We start from the raw sequence: 19,832 nt of genomic DNA, 5'->3' as shown, positions 1-19,832 counted from the left end.
CATTTTTAAGAGTTTTATGATCATTGTCAGTTTCTGTACAATGTAACATGTTAATAATGATGGAATTACTTTATTGCTATTAATAGTTAAAGTCAAATTAGATTCACTGATTAGATTCTATGGTGTTGTAGTTATTTGCCTGAAGATGTTATTTATTTAATTATTTTGTTTTATTATTGGTGATTTATCACTTATTTTGGTGGTTATATTGTGAGAAATAACAGTATTGTCTTTCAGTAGAGCAGTTTTACAGGCTTTTGTCATGTATCCTGACTCAAATAATGTGTTTCTAACAGCAAACACTCAGAATAAAGTGAGATGATCTGCTGATGATCCTGAATGGCTTGTTGAATGAGTGTTGATAGTCTGAGGCGCATCAATAACAGATCTGCTGAAAACACTCTTTATTTCATGACAATAGTTCCTGTTTTCTCCTCATTTATTATGCTGATGTCTTCAGATCTCCTGTAAATTGACACTTAAAGCTCATTTCATTGGTGTCAGCAGACTGAGGGGATTTGTTGCCTACTAGGCTATACGTTTATTTCTGTTTATGATTTTAACTGTTTTTCTTACCATTATTTATATTTGTAAGAACTTAAATTATTTATATTATTTTCTATATTTCTAGATACCTGATTTTAAAGCTACACTGTGTGGGATTTGCTCCCATCTAGTGGTGAAATTGTATATGACTACCAACTGAATATTACTTTCTAGCTCCTCCCCTTCCAAAGGCGTTTTAACTCATACGGTGGCTGTATTATTTCAAATCTGCCGGCAGTCGCGAGTAATCTCCCTCTCACATTCGTCACTGTGCCACTGCGTGTAAAAACGCGAAAGGCGAAGCTTGTATGTCCCTCTTTGGCCAATGTAGTTTCAAGATGGAGGGGCAACATGGCGACCGGCATTTGAACCCCTTACCCGTATGTACTTTCAATGGCAGATTATAAACTTACGAGAATACTTTATTACTTGAAAGAAGTAATTATACATTAATGAACACATATATTTTTGAAAGAACTAAGTAAGAATCAACTAAAAAAGTTACACAGTGTAGCTTTAACGAAGAAGCAGAATAATGTTAGGATTAGCAATACAAATAGATGGATGTCTAATGAATAGTCCTAGATAGACAGACATAAATGCTTAGTGTCATGTATTATAAAAAAAAAAAAAAATTTGGGGAAAAAACATAATTGATATTTTTGATTTTGGCAGATCAGCCCCTCCCACTGTAATTCATCATCAGAGAAGATCCTCCCTCTGTAATTACATCATCAGTGAAGCTCCGCCCACAGTAATTCAGGAATAAATGCTGTAAATTCCCATCAGCTACAAGTGAAGACGAGCATCAGAGCATCAGGAAGAGCTGAAATCTGCAAAGACTGAGTTTATTAAAGAGGACAGAGAGAACATGAGTGATCCAGAACCCTGCAGAATGAAACACACTGAAGACGCTGAAGAACAAAGAGGTTGGTGTTTATTCTTCATTCATTCATGAGGCTGAAGAACATTCATGTTAGAAACATTCAAGCACTTCAGCACTTTTAGATAAACAGTTCAACTATGACATGGCTGCAAAAGTTTCTGTTTTAACAAATGGTCGGTAAAGGGAAGTTGTGTAGTAAAGCTGTGTGCTGTAAATATAATTTATTCTGAAGAAATATTCTCATCTGTATGGAAGAGGATTAGGGCCAGGCAATAATAAAAAAATAAAACCATCTCGAGATTAAAGTCATTATAATGAGATTAAACTCGTTCAATTTCAAGAAAAAAAACTCGAAATACAATCTTGAGAATAAACTCATTAAATTTCGAGAATAAAGTCGTTGTGTTTCGAGAAAAAACTCGTTAAATTTCGAGAACATTTGGGCTACATGTTATTCTACATTTTCATTTCGACTTTTTTTCTCGAAACACAACGACTTTATTCTCGAAATGTAATGAGTTTATTCTCAAGATTGTATTTCGACTTTTTCTCTTGAAATTTAACGAGTTTAAACTCGCATTATAATGACATTAATCTTGAGATGGTTTTATTTTTTTTATTATTGCCTGGCCCTAATCCTCTTCCATACATCTGTGTTCAATCAGCTCTGATATATTTTTTAATAAGCATATTGTCTCATCTGCACCTTTAAAGGGCACCCCCCCCCCCCAAATCTTATTAACGGTATGCTTCATCTTTAGTTCTAAGTTTTAAAATTTGATCAATAGATTAAATTAGAATAGCCTAATAAGATACTATAATAATATACTATATATTTAAATATTTTTTAATATACAAATGGGTAGTTGACGTGACGTGGCTTTTTCACCGTCACAGAAGATAAAAAATAATTTATTTCACATTTTCATCATTTAGAATACTGTAAATGGTTAAACATTTTCTTGTTTTACATGAATTTGTTGTTTAAATACCCGAGTTATTTTTTATTTTTGTACAACTTTGAGCCAAATCTCAAAATCGTCCTATGGTGTGATGGTAGACAACATTATTTCATAAATATTAACTTTTATAAATGAAGAAAATAAAAACATCCTAATGAACACTCCTGGCATAATTGTGCAAGTGTCTATTTCAATATATGGCCATCACTTTTCCTATACATACATTTCTAAAAGTGTAGGAATTTTATAAAGTTTGTCACAGAAAAAAATGTCCTTTGGTGTTATGCAATAATCTGATATTAAGTTGGGCAATATCATGGACAACTAAATTTAGTTGAAAGACCCCATTCAAGGTCATGTGACTGAAGACCCCTATGAAGCCCATGAGCAGTGCACATGGCAAGTATTTCTCTCAGAATTGTTCAAATATTTAACTATGTTTTCAGACCACTGAAGTTGTTAAGTTTTTTTGTCCTTTAGTGTGACACTCCTAAATTGAATTTTTAATTAAAATTTGTATTTTTGACAGCAGGACTATGTAATATTATGCAAATGTATCATGCCAATTGCTAATAACAGTTCAGCTAGTATTAGCATGGTTATTAACTGCCACAAAAGCTCAAATGTCCTTTGGTGTGACAGAAAATGTCACAGGAAATGTCCTTTGGTGTGACACTTTGGCCTGTCACACCATAGGACACAGATGTCACACCATAGGACAAGACCTCCTTAAGAAGCTTTTAAAACAAATATATAAAGTTTCAACAACAAAAAAAAAAAAAATGTCCTCCTTTATTATTGTTACAATAAACACTGTATATTCTGATTCTTTTTTATGCACTTTTATCCACTTTTTATCTTTGTCCTTTAGTGTGACGTTTTGTCCTATGGTGTGACAAACATAAAACAACAGAAAAATATACTTATTTTAAAATATCTTTAAAAAAAGAGTCAAGTTTGACATTAGGGGAGTTACAATAATATCTCCTCTTAAATAGGTACAATTTCAAACAGTTTTGTAAGGTTGGCGAAAAAGTTTTATTGACATTTGTAGGGAAAAGTTTATCAGGTTCATCTATCCATGTTGAAAATGATTCTAATTAGTACTTTCATGTAAAATAAATATCACTTTAAGAAAATAATGTTTTAATAATGTGAACAATTCTGTCTCAAGTATTTTTTTTATGTTATTTAATATAATTTCTTAGTACTTTTTAAATGTCACACCATAGGACACATTTACAGTACTGTTGAGTGAAAACGTGAAAAAAATATGTGAAGTCATTGACAAAATGAGTGACCACTACTATTTTCTGAAACTGCAGTTTTCATACTCCATGAATATATGTATATTTTCTTAAAAAGTTATGTTTTACAAAAAAAGTACTTTTTCTTGGCCATTTGTCAACTACCCAAATAAGAAATGTTATAAAGAATGCTACTTTTAAACATGAAAGTAAACCGCCAGTAGGAGGCGGCAGGAGACCGTCTTAATGAGCGAGTCATTGAGTCATTCATTCAAACGATTCGTTCAAACAACTGATTCTTTCAAGAATGATACAGATGTTTATGAATGGGTCATTGAATCTTTGACTCGGCCAATTCGTTCAAAATGCTGAATTATTCACAGGACTTGACTTTAACTTTTTGAGGCACTTGTCCTTCGGACAAGTAAATTTATGTTTCACTTGTCCATGCACAAAAGTCACTTGTCCGGGTAAAGATTTATAATATCATTTATTTTTTTGTTTTGCTAATGCAGAATTCGAAAAAAACAATTAAAAGCATCCAAACACTATCAATATTAATACAATTCAGTTGAAACAGTAGAAAGGAATTTGTAGAAGTAGAAAGGAACAGTAAAAGGATCTCCAGACTCCATAATACAAAGTAGTGTATCACCAGAGGTAGTGGTGACTCTTGGTGACTCTTGGTGTAAAAAATAAAACTATCTGACCCAGGGTTCCCACGGGTCATGGAATTTCTGGAATGTCATGGAATTTTAAAAGGTCTATTCCAGACATTGAAAGTCAGGGAATTTTATATATTTTTTGTCCAAGTCATGGAATATCAGGGAATTTAGTTTGTTGCTTCAAATTTTAGTTTCCATTTATCAAAATGTAATTTTTCTATACCAATTTTTTGATCGCACTGTTTCACACATCTTTCTACGGAGCCCCTGAGGGGACCTTTGCAAAAAAATAATAATACGGACTTTCACGTGCGCAAGTGTTAAAATGTCCGGTTTGGTTATATATATAATAATAATAGTGTCATTACTACAAATGTGGGAAAAGGGACGAGATGAGAGTGTGTTTGGAGCCTCCAGAGATATTTGTCTTATTATAGGGAGGTTGTTTGTGGACTGTGCTTTACTGTAAGAAAAAAAGCATGAATATCACATAAATGAATATCAGGTCCCACATCATGGATTACATAATCAGAGAGTAGCTTATTTCTTTTCGTTTTGAATTGTTTCGTTTAAAGACATTTCTTCAGATGTATTTCTCATGTATGTGAGGCATACACAGAGTTTCGGTTAATTTATGATGTGATGCGCTCCAGTTCACGTGCAATGCAAGTGACCGTGCCGGCGCCTCCATGATTATATTGTCTGCTATATATTTGCTTCTCATTTATTAAATACAGGCAATTGGTTGATAAAATGTATGATCATTTTAATTAAAATTAAGATACAATTTTTCACTTTAAAGAAGGGTTTTCTACAAAACAAAACAGCTTGGTGCTCCGCAAAACAGCAGCCTGTTTTGCCGTTCATTATAGGTCATGGAAATTCATCTTTTTAGTCAGTGAAAGTTAGGGAAAAATCTGGGAATTTGACATTTGGTTTAGAGTGGGAACCCTTATGCAGGCTCTATGCAAGTCATATAACTGGAACACTATTCATCCTCTGTATCTTCGAACTGACGCCTTGTTTCCAGGGGTTAAATCCTGGGCGCCGCTGCCTTTGGCTGCAGGTCCACCACCAATCCAGCATCAAAGTCTTGCAACTTTGGGCCCTCTACTGACAGAAATAGCAGCCTATGAAGCTGGACTGAGCTGAGTCCTCCAGTCAAACTTGATCCGTTTCATGGCTGAGAACCCTCTCTCACACACAGCTGTGCTGACTGGCAGGACCAAGTAAATTTTCAGGAGTGTCACCAAACTCCTGAAGCGTTCACATCTCTCATCTGAAAATATAAGGTTATATTTTATCGGTCTTTCATTCTGATGACAGCAACCGTACTGAATGGCACTACGTTTTCCTTGTCTTACTTAGGGCTCTTACATAGTCAACGCATTGGTACGCATACGCGTCCACAATGCTACGCATCGCTACGCTTCAGCCGCCATTATGCGTCGATGCGTAGCCAAATGTGTCGTCCTAGTTTTTGATACGCGACGCGCCGATGCACGCAATACTACGCATTGTTATGTATGTTTTACATAAATATAAGTAGGCTAACGTTAAACACTTTGCAGTTTTAATGATGTCCTGTATGAAAAAAATGAGGGAGTATGTTTTTATGTTTCTACTGTTCGATCGCGCCCGTGCCTCTCTCTCTCTCTCTCTCTGACACGTCACACACATTTCCAGCATTGCAATCTTGACATCGCAGCCTGTTATTATGCTGTGTTCACACCAAACGCGAATAGAGCGTCAAATTCGCGTGTATCGCTGTTCGTTTGAATCCATTCACGCGTCCAAAGCGAAAGCGAGCGTTTGAAGCGAAATAGACGGGCGTTCAGAGCTACTACTATGACTCTACTACCCCCTGTTGCGTGAGCGGTGTATTGCATTTCACTCATCGGAAGTGACGCTTGCGTCTGCTTGCGTCCACTGTTTTGACTATGAAAGGGAGCGCGTTGCTCGCGTCTCTTGCGTTGCTTGCTCGCGTTGCTCGCGTCGACTATGTCAGAGCCCTTATACTGTTTAAGCATACCTTAACTGTTGACACTACCCTGCCACCAGGAGGTGTTAGATATAGAAAAGGCTATTGAGAAGGAACCCCTACAGTTTTTGTGTCAAATTCTTACAGTAGTACACACACCTGACTTCAGAATATTTAAGAATGTGTCCCTCATTGGAACAGCTGTTCTCCCCTGGGCAAAGACCTTGTAGTCTTGAAAGTTGGACATGACATCTTCTGTGCTTATGCCCTCCCTACACAGGAGGACACTGAAGTGACTAGTCGGTCTTCCTGACCACTCTCCCTGAATCTGACCTATCCCATTTGGGCCAGCAAGAGGGATCAAAGGCCTTAAATTTACTGACTGGACTTCCCCTTTGTAGGTCCCTCAGCTTCTCCTCTAAGTGAAAGATGATGGCATCTGTTTGGATCAAAACATAATCATTTGAGTTACGTTATTGCCAATACATTAAATTACACAGCACCAATCTATAATGTAACTAACACTACATTTCTCCTTACCAATCACTGCAGCTCGTTCCGCTTCCAAGCTTGGAACTGTATGTCGAACGTGGAACTGCACTCCTCTGTGTTCTCCATTAGTCTTCACTGCCTCGTAGACTTTGGCCATCTGTGGACCCATTTCTGTCTTGAGTGCTGTCAGGTTCCAGTAACATGTCTCCAGGCTTTCAACCACTTGACATACCGTGTTGTTGTCTTTCTGGAACTCTTTGCTCAAAAGAGCTAGATGATCCAGTGTGTCACACATGAAGTGTAGATTAAATGGTGCAGGTTCTTGAGATACCCAGTGACTTGTTTCGCTCTTCCAACGACAGTTGGTGATGGTTTGTTTGGGGTTCCTTTCCATGCTTGCCATGCTTGCTTGTTAAACATTTACACAATTTCTGCAGTATTAAACACTTTCTGTTATGTACTGTTTTGCAGCTTCGTCCCAAGATCCCTTGGTAACATTCAGACCGTGCAGTTAATTTAATGCTCAACACTTGAACAGGGGCTTCATTACTTAAAAGAGGAATTATTTACTGCGTCATCTAGGGGTGTAACGGTACGTGTATTCGTACCGGACCGTTTCGGTACAGGGCTTTCAGTTCGGTGCACGTGTGTACCGAATGACCGAATGCAATATTTTGTGTGCGGAACATAGGTACATTTTCGTGTTTCCACACGAACATATTAAGTGACGGAAGTCTCCGCGTTCAGCGCAAATCCCGCCCTGCAGCTGATTCTAAAGTTTTACCCGTCGTCACTGTAACCTAAACCAATGAAATCGACTACAGGGCGAAAAAAAAAATAAATAAAAAAATCACACACCGCGCTGTACAACAACATACACGGCACACTTTAGCCCAGCCTCTCGCTAGCTAGCGTCATGGCCAATGCAGACAAGCCCATAGACAGTATGGACAAGCCGGAGCTTGAAGAGCCACCCTTTAAACTTTGGAAAAGTTATATATGTATATATGTTTTAAATATGAGCAGGCCTACAAGCTGGGATTGGTAATGCTGCACTGTAATCATAGTTATTTATTTATATTTTTCATTATATTTTATTATGTGATATTGGTTTGAGACTGAGAGTATTTTATTTAGTGGAGAACTTTGCAGCAGTATTTTATTTCTTATTCTTTTTTTATTTTATATATTAATATAAATTGTTAAAAAAAAAAATTATAGTAATAAAAAACCTGCAGTTTAATGTTTGCATTTCTTTCCCTTACTGTACCGAAAATGAACCGAACCGTGACTTTAAAACCGAGGTACGTACAGAACCGTGATTTTTTGCGTACCGTTACACCCCTACCGTCATCTCAGTTACAGTACGTACATTTATCAGGGCTTGGAAATACTGTGACTTGCTAAAGTAGGCAAATGGCTAGTAGAACATAACCTTTCATAATAATTTCAGTAAAAAATTAATTATTATGAATAATTTCATAATAATTTCAGTAATTTCCAAACTGCAAGACCCAGTGAAATTTTATATACAGCTAATAACAAACTAACGTTACACTGTGTCCTAACTACACGCGACGCGATAAAATAATCTTGACGGCACTCGCAAGAAAATGGATAAGTAGCTACATAATCTAATTCACAAATATTATACCATTTAAAAAATACATAGGCTACTGAGTTACTAAAACAACCTTTGTCAAAGAATACACTTGTTTGTTCACAGTTTGAACGTTCATGTTTCCATTTGTTTAATTTCAAGATCTGAGGTGAATTATCCATTGTTGCTTTTTCAGCTACAAAGCTGGAGCACTAAATGATATTCAAAGTCACATTTCACGCTTTTAAAATTAAATAAATCACATAAACAGTACCTGAGATTATCATTGCCACACTTTGTGTTTGATGTTCCAGCGCGACGTCGCAGAAAAATAGAAACCGTTTTCTAAAATTAGAAACGTCGCGTGTCGCGCCTGGTTAGGACAAAAACTCTGATTAACATGGAAAAGATACCTTTTATCGCATGCCGCGTCGCGTGTAGTTAGGACACGGTGTTAGCTTGCATTGCTAGCGACATTGGCTAACTCAAATTCGGTAGGTAGCCTCAGTATTTGCAAACTACAGCTAGACTTACTGTAACAATGGACATAACAATGGATTTTGCCACTTTCTATCCAGCAGAGGCTGATTTACCAAGGGATCATTTAAAACGTGTAGCTACTTTACATCTGAACATAATATTTAACTATGTACATTTAACCAATACAAATGCTGTTAATGCTTGTTTACAATACACGGCTGCCGACGCTAACTAGCTAGGGCTGCACGATTAATCGTATTTTAATCGCGATAACGATATCTGCCTCTCTCGATTAATTTTTAAAAATCGTTGCGATATTTGCCCGCTCGTTTTTTATCCTGAAAACGCTTTTTTATTAGACATTTGCATTATCTTGCATTGTAAACAAGTCCCCACTAGCACTGATGTTTGTGGTTGCCAGATCTGAATAGCTTAAATCTCCCGAATTATCCAAACAGAGCTTTTCTCTTACATTTTATGCCCTCCGTGTTTTACTTAGTCGGTGCAATCTGGCAACCCAGCGCGCGCGCTCTACACTGCGGGAAAAGCACTGATCTCCACAGCGATATTCTTTTTGCTTGAAATTGTTATACAGCCAGTCTGTTTCTTCACAAGCCACTTGTGCTGTTTGTGTGACTAAATCTGTTTCTAAATGAGTTTCACTGTTCTATTTTTTGAAGTTTAAGTTTTTACCAGTTTTCAAGATGTGTCGTGAATCAGTTGAAAACGACAGCCACTGCCCGTTTTCAGTGTGTATCAGCAAGTAAGTTAACGTTAGACTATTTTTCTCTGCAGTACGAATTTGCTGAGCGATCTGGATCTTTACTTTGTCTCATTTTCAACCGAAATGTGTCGCTTAGAAGACGCATCACAAATTTGAAGACGTATCACAAAATGCTTTAACGTTAAATCATGCCATTTGTATTGACTTGCTGTCTGAGGAAGTTGTAGCAGTTGGTTAAATGAAGTCTGATGGTTTGAAATTAACACCCGCCAAATGCGGCTAAAAATGAACTTTGGCGGGTATCTCTGTCAAATCACTGGCCAATTTGGCATGTTATTATGTTTACTCACTTTGCTGGGAAAATTCGTGTAAACCAAATCTGCTTGGATTTTGCGCAAATACTTGTGCAAAACCGTTAACTGACTCTTCTCTTTCTATGTAGATTCTCAAATGAGAATAATCGTGAATAATTATCGCGATTATAATTTTGAGCAAAATAATCGTGATTATCATTTTAGCCATTATCGTGCAGCCCTAAGCTAACGTCACTTACTTGTCAGCCAGGTTGGGTTGCCGCCGACAGACGCCACAGAACATCTCTCCGTCTTCATAAATAACCCAGTCGAATTCATCTTTCCATTTGGTAACAAATTTTCGTTCCCGTTTTAACTCATAATATGATGCTGTTGGGTGACATATTTTTGGAGCTTTTCTTGGTGCTTGGCCGGGCTGCGGAGCCTGAAGAAACATCTCTCTCCACTCCCGTCTTTTTTGCCGTGTTTTAATGACTTCCAGTTGCGGCTGCCGAAAAGGCAGAAAATATGCACAAACTGCACTGGCAAACGGCAAAACGGCAACTGCACAAACCTATGGCGAGGCAGCTTTGACGCGAGAACCAATCAGGACGCCTGGCGCCCTGGCGTTTCAGAGCCCGCCAGTATGGGCGTGGTCAGAGGCTATATATTGCCGGGCCTCGCCTAGGTGCTCCAGATTTTTACTCCTTCAGGGACTTCTCCACTTCGCTGACCTCCAGAATAGAAGCACTCGCTGCCGTCGAAACGCCTTTCAGCAGGATAAGCTCCTGAGGATGCCGGCTTCATTCGCCACCTTCAGCACGCTGTTTCCCTGTGCCATCTGGCGCGCCATATCCTTTAATTGCAAATCCTGTGTGTTCGCCGCTGCGTTCACACTCTAAAATACAGGGTTCCCATGGGTCATGGAATTTCTGGAATGTCATGGAATTTTAAAAGGTCTATTCCAGACATTGAAAGTCAGGGAATTTTATATATTTTTTGTCCAACTCATGGAATATCAGGGAATTTAGTTTGTTGCTTTCAATTTTAGTTTCCATTTATCAAAATGTAATTTTTCTATACCGATCTACGGAGCCCCTGAGGGGACCTTTGCAAAAATAATAATACGGACTTTGATTTGATTGTCTGCTGTACATTTGCTTCTCATTTATTAAATGCAGGCAATTGGTTGATGAAAAACATATTATAATTAAGATACAATTTATACAAAACGAAGTTCACTTTAAAGTAAGGCTTTCCTACAAAACAAAACAGCTCGGTGCTCCGTTCATTATAGGTCATGGAAATTAATCTTTTTAGTCAGTGAAAGTCAGGGAAAAGTCAGGGAATTTGACATTTGGTTTAGAGTGGGAACCCTGAAAATGGTATTTTTCCGTTGTTTCAAATGCCTCCCACCACCCGCGCCTCGTGTAGAGGCCAACTCGTCGGTGGAGACCACCCCATTCTGTGCGCTTCATGCCTGGGCCGCGATCACGCCGAAGCTGCACTCGCTAAGGGCGGCTGACCAGAATGTGACGTGATGGATCTTACCACTCTGCGGGTTCGACTCGCCTGCTTCACCGACGACAACCTCCTCCCCGCCCCTTTGCTTGAGCCGTGCAAGAAGCGGCGTTCACAAAGGGAGCCTGAGCCGGCCCAGTCCTAGCGTGCCTCGGTCTCTCTCCAGCGGTCTCCCTCGCCAGTCCTGTTTACACAGGCCGTCCAGCGCCCCTCTCTGCGAGCGTTGGACCTCGTGTCGTTCAGGGCTTCGGATGAGGAAGAAGAGGAAAAGGATGACAGCCTTTCCCTCGTGGCTTCAGACTGCGACGACTGGGCGGGGTCTGTTTCCGCCCCCCCTCTGTCCACACAAGACAGCGTGAGGACCAACATTGACGCGGAACTTCTCTGCGTGCTCACCAAGGCCGTGGCAGACCTCGGGCTTGACTCGTCTCGACCTGAGCAACCCTCACGTTGCAGGCTCGACGAATGGTTCCTGCAAGGGCGCCGACAGACCCCTAAGCAGAGACCCGCCCCCTTCTTCCCCGTCGTGGAAGGCGCCGCAGACGTCGGCTCGCATCAAGCCTTCTTTCTCTTCAGTCCTCTCCAATGTTGACGGCGCTAAAGATAAAGTCTATGAGGCGACCCATCCACCATGAAGGAGGCATATCCTCCTTCATTTTTACCGAGAAATGGTTTAAAGGGATACTCCACTTTTTTTGGAAATAGGCTCATTTTACAACTCCCCCAGAGTTAAACAGTTTTTGTATTACCGTTTTCGAATCCATTCAGCCGATCTCCGGGTCTGGCGGTACCACTTTTAACGTAGCTTAGCATAGATCATTGAATCGGACAAGACCATTAGCATCTCTCTCAAAAAAATTACCACAGAGTTTCGATATTTTTCCTATTTAAAACTTGACTCTTCTGTAGTTAGATCGTGTACTAAGACCGACAGAAAATATAAAGTTGAGATTTTCTAGGCTGATATGGCTAGGAACTATACTCTCATTCCTGCGTAATAATCAAGAAACTTTGCTGCCATACCATGGGTCCAGCAGGCGTAATGATATGACGCAGCACCTGAAAATAGTCCCCAGCTCGGTAACTTCCAACGTGACCGGGACTAAGTTTGTTTAACCCAGGGATGGGCAACTTTGGTCCTGGAGGGCCACTGTCCTACAGATTTTAGCTTCAACCCTAATCAAACACACCTGAACAAGCTAATCAAGGTCCTCAGGATTACTAGTAAATTACAGGAAGTTGATTTTTTTTTCAGGGTTGGAGCTAAACTCTATAGGACAGTGGCCCTCCAGGACCGAAATTGCATCCCATCCCTGGTTCCTATTAGACCTATTTTCAGGCGCTGCATCATATCATTGGGGCGGCAGTGGCTCAGTGGCTCATGTAAGTTGTCTACAAACCGAAAGGTTGGTGGTTCAATCCCTGGTTCCACCTGACCAAGTGTCGAGGTGTCCATGAGCAAGACACCTAACCCCAGCTGCTTCCGGCGAGCTGGAAGCAGGTGGAAGATGGTGCCTTGCATGGCTGACACCGCTGTCGGTGTATGAATGAGTGTGTGAATGGGTCAATGTGAGGCTATGTAAAGTGCTTTGGTGGCCATAGGTCTGTGAATGTGCTATATAAATAGTCCAACAGTCCATTTACCATTGAATCTGAGGCTTTCAAGGACCTGCGTAGCGCCACTGACCTGGCCCTGCGGGCTACGAAGTCTACAGCCCAGGCCATCGGGAGGAGGAAAGGAACAGTTTTCACATGTAGCGGTGCGTTCATAGCAGCGGGCACACAGTCTACATTTATTACCTTTTTATCCCTGATAGGGGAAAAAGATGACACCGTGTTGGAAGTGTTTATGTGTAGGGGTGCGCACATCATAATGGGCACCTGAACTACATTGGCAGCGTGAGCTGGCTAGAGACTGTATGCACATGTGTGGAGGTGAAGACATTGTTTGGTGAAGACACGCTATATCTGCCGTGTAGGAGCCGCCGTATCTGCCTCCTTCATATCCGTCAAGTTCAACCTGTGGTTGAACTTGACGGATATGAAGGAGGCAGATACGGCGGCTTTCCTGGACTCCCCCATCTCCCCTTCCGGTCGTTAAGAGCTTCTCCGAGCGCTACAAGGAGGCGCAGAAAGCATCACAGGCGATGTGCCACTTCCTTCCGAAATGTTCCAGCTCGTCTTTGAGCCCTCAGACCAGTAGGAAGCCTCCTCCAGGCTATTGTGTCAGCGCCGCCGGTCACTCAGCCCCCGCCCAGCGGATGAAGTCCATCGCCGCTCCCGCTCTGCTAGGCGCGTTCTGTTCCCTGAGAGGCGGGGCCCCACACCCAGGATTGCGTTGGACCCCGAGCCTTGTAAGCCGTCCAAGCCACAGGGAGAAAAAGAGAGAGTTCGAGTCCCGCCGAGGTCGGACCGATCTCTCTCAAATACTTCTGACATTCCCCAGTTCCCTCTGTTCAGGTGGCTGGAAATGTAAATTCCGCAGCAAATGAGTCTGCCGTGATGCACGCTTGCCTGCAAACAAACGCCGTTTTCACGGTGACACAAAGCAAGAAAAGAGCTCTTTTCTCTACATATGTGTCATATGTAGGTCATGTGCCTGCTATAAAGTTTGCACGCCTACACAGAAGCACTGTCCCCACAGTAACCAATTCGCCATAGAAGGTGTGCCCACCACAATGTCTTCACCTCCACACATGTGCATACAGTCTCTAGCCAGCTCACGCTGCCAATGTAGTTCAGGTGCCCATTATGATGTGCGCACCCCTACACATAAACACTTCCAACACGGTGTCATCTTTTTCCCCTATCAGGGATAAAAAGGTAATAAATATAGACTGTGTGCCCGCTGCTATGAACGCACCGCTACATGTGAAAACTGTTCCTGTGGGGCTAGTTTCCACCCAAGCCCACACTATAGACGCTATAGAGGCGCGCACCCCTGTGCATGAGTGCTGCTCGCAAGGGAAGGGAAGCAGTAGACAGCCGGACAGCCGGGCTCCTATCTCACAGCCACCTGGGGCCTCATGTATCAATCTTGCGTACGCACAAAAACTTTGCGTACGCCAGCTTTCACGCTCACGGTCGGATGTACTAACAGTGAAATTAACGCGAGAATTTGCGCTCCTCCACGCCAATTTCATGTCTGGCGTACGTACATTTCTCATTGTTTTTGTCCGTTGGCGACTCTTACAGGCAATGAAGTGAAGTTGCAAACATTACACAACGAATTGTTCTACAAGTCTATCGCACCACCAACCGTTACTATTAATTTGCTATTTATAAAATAATTGTCATATATTGTCACACGAGCCTTATGGGAATATTCTTCTATAAATTATGCAATTAAGATATGCAAACTGATATAACCCTTAGTCTATGGCAATGACAGCTTTGGTTTAATGTCCACCTTTATCAGACCATTTCTTTTTAAGGTAATTTTGGGTGTGTACAGTTGAGACATGTACAGTTGAGACACCTTAAATAACATGCGTTCGCAGCAAGCACAAGTTGTGATTTTTGCTGTGCACTTGCGTATTAGTGTCCTCTTTGATCGTGGGAAATTTGAACAACGGACACATCTCCGATCCGAAGATATCGGGGATTTTTTTTTTTCTAAGATATAACGTTCATTTCACCATGCACTCTCCACAATGAATAGCTTATTATCCTTATGTGACTGTTAAACGTAACTGGTATCACCACCACAAACGTTATTCTGTGCCCTAAAAACTGGCATATTTCATGGTAGGCTATTGTGTCATGCAAGGTAAATGCAAAATCTAGAGAAATGTGCGAGGTGGCCAGCAGGGGACAGCTGAGACACATACTGTACCCCCGATAGAGTTCTATTAGGAAACACACTGTTTAGTTGTTCAGTTATGATAGCAGTTTAAACGCCGTAATAGCCAGCATAGGACACAAATGAAAATAAAATGTGATATTTGTGATATTTAAACTGTGTATTATTAATAAATATTCTTACATATCTTGTTCCTGCTTTATACATTTTAACCAGTGCTAATTTAAATAAAATGAATGAATATAAATGGTTGAATAAACAAAAATGTTGCCCAATTGTAATTCTTTATTTGTCTTTATTTTTTTTATATTTACAATGAATGGCTAGTTATACCTTCACATCATTAAAAATGGGTGTCTCAACTTTTCAGTGTCTATTTTTGTGTGAAAAATCAAAACGCAAAAAGTGTCTCAACTGTACTCAGTCTACTCTACAGTGCGACTTTCAGATCCCACCGCATTGACGGCATCAGCCAAACTCTCCCACTCATATTTATTTTTCATTTTGTTGTTAATTCTGGAGGACAAACTTCCAAATAAAACATTTTTTTTTTCGTTTCTACCTCCGATAGTAGCACCTCCAATTCACTTTCTGTAAAGTTTCGTTTCTTGTCACCATTTTCTTACTGCTTTCTTTTGCCAAAGTGGACTCATTACCATATTTAAATGAGTTTAATTAAGGGAGGAGACTGGGTGGGGCGTTGTGCTCGTGCATGTGCGCTCAATTTTACGTTAACTGTGATGTACAAAGAGAATATGCGTGGGATCCTTCGTACGCAGAGATTCATACATCTGGATTTTTTTTGTGCGTACGCACATTTACAGCTTTGTCCGTACGCAATGTTTTAGTATGAATTCAACGCAAGTCTTTGTACATGAGGCCCCTGGTCCTGTTTTCATCCAACCCCTAGCTATGAGGGCCGAAGCCTGGGAGGCTATCCCCGAAATATCGAAATGGGTGTTCACCATAATAAAACGAGGTTATTTGCTCCAGTTTGCTCGAAGACCTCCGCGTTTTTGAGCCAAGGTCGAGCCAGCGGTCGAAGAGGGCGTGGCCCACGTTCTCCGTACCAAAGTGTCAAAACTGTTGAAAAAGAGAGCTGTCGAAACAGATCCTATGTCACAGAACGAGTCAGGCTTTTACAGTCGCTACTTTCTCGTCCCTAAAAAGGATGGAGGTCTCAGACCCATTCTAGATCTCAGACACTTGAACAAAGCGCTTATGACACGTCCGTTCAGGATGTTGACAACCAAACAAATTCTCGTGTATATTGGCCCAGGAGTTTTTTCTCAGTGTATCTGAAAGACGCCTATTTTCACATCCAGATAGCGCCCCATCACAGACCATTCCTGAGGGTTGCATCGAAGGGCAGGCTTATCAGTACACAGTACTAGCATTCGGCCTGTCTCTAGCGGCCCGTACCTTCACGAATGTGACGTGATGGATCTTACACTCTGCGAGCTCGACTCGCCTGCTTCACCGATGACAATCCGCTCCTCGCCCCTTTGCTTGAGCCGCGCAAGAAGCGGCGTTCACAAAGGGAGCCTGAGCCGGCCCAGTCCCCGCGTGCCTCGTTCTCTCTCCAGCGGTCTCCCTCGCCAGTCCTGTTTACACAGGCTGTTCAGCGCCCCCTCTGCGAGCGGCGGACCTCGTGTCGTTCGGGGCTTCGGACGAGGAAGAAGAGGAAAAGGATGACAGCCTTTCCCTTGCGGCTTCGGACTGCGACGACTGGATAGCGTGAGGACCAACACAGTTGACAACCAAAACAATTCTCGCGCATATTCGCCCGGGAGATTGGTTTTTCTCAGTGGATCTGAAAGACGTCTATTTTCACATCCAGATAGCGTCCCATCACAGACCATTCCTGAGGTTTGCATTCGAAGGGCAGGCTCATCACTACACAGTACTACCATTCGGCCTGTCTCTAGCGCCACCCTCTTCCCCTTGAGACAGTGGGGAGTGCGAGTGTTAAACTACCTCGACGATTGGCTCATCATAGCCCAATCGGAGGAGCTACTAATAACTCACAGAGCCTGGCTCCTCAACCACTTAGAATGCCTGGGCCTCAGGATCAATTTCTCCAAAAGCACACCATCTCCCAGCCGGAACATCTCCTTCCTGGGTATAGAAATAGACTCGGTACGCATGAGAGCGCGCCTCACCGAAGCACACACACTTTCTATTTGGTGCCTGGCGACGTCTTTCAGGGCGGGCGCCCGTGTTCCCCTCAAGAGATTCCAGAAGATGCTGGGTCTCTTGGCTTCGGCCTCACCAGTACTCCAACTAGGACTTACAAATCAGAGCAAGTCACAGCTAGTCTAATGTGACCGGCCATTAATAATTCGTTTTAGTCAAATAAATATCAATCTCAAAGTTGGTGTCAAAATATGACAGTATTGTATATTTTAATGTTAATATCATGTTAGATAATTGTCATTGATCAAATATATTCAATAGTTCTTGCTAAAGAAACTTGTGCCTATAATGTTTTAAAAACAATAATTGGAAGATAAATTTTCCTCATTCATGGAAAGTTTCAAGGACATATACCATAATCTATTTATAAAAATGCATCAAATTATCATAATATTTTATAGCAGTTGTCTACTTTCTACTATTACATCAGGGCTCACTTTAATGTCTTTACACTTTATATTTCTCTCTTTGAATTATTTTGATGTACTAAAAATGTAATTAATAATTTTCTCTTTGATTTCAGACCGGATGGAAGAGAGTGAGGAGAGTGAAGAACTGAGTGAAGAGAAGGAGGAACATCATGTCAAACCTGGAGGAAAACCTTTGAGTCGCTCAAAGACTAAAAATAATTTTAAGAAAAGAAGAGCCAAGAAATCTTTCACCTGCACTCAGTGTGGAAAGAGTTTCACACGCAAAGATAGTCTTGATGTTCACATGAGAGTTCACACTGGAGAGAAGCCGTTCACATGTGATCAGTGTGGAAAGAGTTTCAGTCGATCATCAACCCTTAATGTTCACATGAGGATCCACACCGGAGAGAAGCCGTTCTCATGTGATCAATGCGGCAAAACATTTCTTGGGTCATCATACCTGAAGAAACACCTGACAGTTCATACGAAGGAGAAGCCGCATTCATGTTCTGTGTGTGGAAAGAGTTTTTCACGGCTGCAAAATTTACATATACATCAAAAAATTCACACTGGTGTGAGAGAGTACATGTGCTTTGAGTGTGAGAAGACTTTTACTACAGCAAGCAATTTAAAAGATCACCAGAGGATTCACACTGGAGAAAAACCTTACAAGTGTTCACACTGTGACAAGAGATTCAGTCTGTCATCACATCTGAAAACACATGAGAGGATCCACACCGGAGAGAAGCCGCACACATGTGATCAGTGCGGGAAGAGTTTCACAATCAAACAGAAACTTGATGTTCATATGATGATTCACACTGGAGAGAAGCCATTCATGTGTGATCAGTGTGAAAAGAGATTCTCATGCAAAAGTAATCTTAAAAAACACATGATGATCCACACCGGAGAGAAGCCGTTCTCATGTGATCAATGTGGAAAAACATTTCTCTGTGCAACACACCTGAAGTCACACCTGACAGTTCATATGAAGGAGAAGCCGCATTCATGTTCTGTGTGTGGAAAGAGTTTTTCACGGCTGTCTAATTTACATACACATGAGAAAACTCACACTGGTGTAAGAGAGTACATGTGCTTTGAGTGTGAGAAGACTTTTACTACAGCGTACAGTTTAAAACTGCACCAGAGAATTCACACTGGAGAAAAACCTTACAAGTGTTCACACTGTGACAAGAGATTCAGTCGATCAGAACAACTGAGATCACATGAGAGGATCCACAGCAGAGAGATTGTGGTCACTTTGTTGACTGATTGATATCTTTTAAACGTACAGTATGTAATTTTTTTCGCCGTTGGAGGTCGCTAACCTCTTACAATAACAAAGGCGTAGTTTGATGACGCAACGCTTGCTAAGAATTATGGATCTTGTCGTCAACGTCAAGCCGACCGATCTAATAATGTTTATGGATGAGTGAATACATCGATGCTTTTATCATGACTGTGATATGAAGCAGTTCGGGATTGCTAAGAGACAGCTATCAGCTCCACACGCGACGCGAGTCCCGCGGATATAACAGGAATATGGACATTTCATTCTACCGAACTACACGCAGAATTACTACTCACAGGTCCGTTTATTAGACAAATTAAACTTGTGAGGAAACGCAATGCTGTTTCACTTGCTCTAACATTACACTATCACACTAAACTGCATTTGAATGTGTTGAAATTAATGTGTTAGTTTGTCTGTATGAGACTAGCAGTGAGCTAGATCAACATTAGAATAACATACAGATTATATTCTAACATTTTATCATTGTTGAACTATATAACATTGATTCATTTTATGTAAATGTGCTCACCTGTTTAATAAAGTACATGTACATGCGCTGATATTGATTCTCATTTTAGTTCTGCTTTTTTATCCAAAGTCTGCTTGCCATGGTCCATAATGTTTGAACAAAACAACAACAGTGTGCAGATTACGACATTACGAACTACACAGTGGTCCACGTCAGTCGCCTTGGTTACTATCAGACAGCTCTGGTTCATAGCTCTGGTTGCTA

General features: G+C 41.0%; 1 protein-coding gene across 3 annotated transcripts in view; it reads left to right on the top strand.

Annotated features, from left to right (window-relative positions):
* LOC311089213 (uncharacterized protein) overlaps positions 1 to 19,657 on the top strand; it is a 44,542-nt gene extending 24,885 nt beyond the window's left edge. The window contains exons 2-3 of one of the 3 annotated variants that reach the window (XM_084123731.1): positions 1,222 to 1,475; positions 17,919 to 19,657. In XM_084123731.1, the coding sequence (XP_083979857.1) occupies positions 1,418 to 1,475; positions 17,919 to 19,081 (1,221 nt within the window). In that variant the 5' untranslated portion in view covers positions 1,222 to 1,417 and the 3' untranslated portion in view covers positions 19,082 to 19,657. The remainder of the gene's footprint in view (positions 1 to 1,221; positions 1,476 to 17,918) is intronic. The other 2 variants (XM_084123733.1, XM_084123732.1) reach the window with 2 other exon arrangements.
* The last annotated feature ends 175 nt before the right edge of the window (positions 19,658 to 19,832 follow it).

This window comes from Abramis brama (genome assembly GCF_963993115.1).
Source record: "Abramis brama genome assembly, chromosome: 1".
Lineage (NCBI taxonomy): Eukaryota > Metazoa > Chordata > Actinopteri > Cypriniformes > Leuciscidae > Abramis > Abramis brama.
Note: the sequence above shows the minus strand (reverse complement) of the source record. Positions and strands in the feature narration are given on the sequence as shown.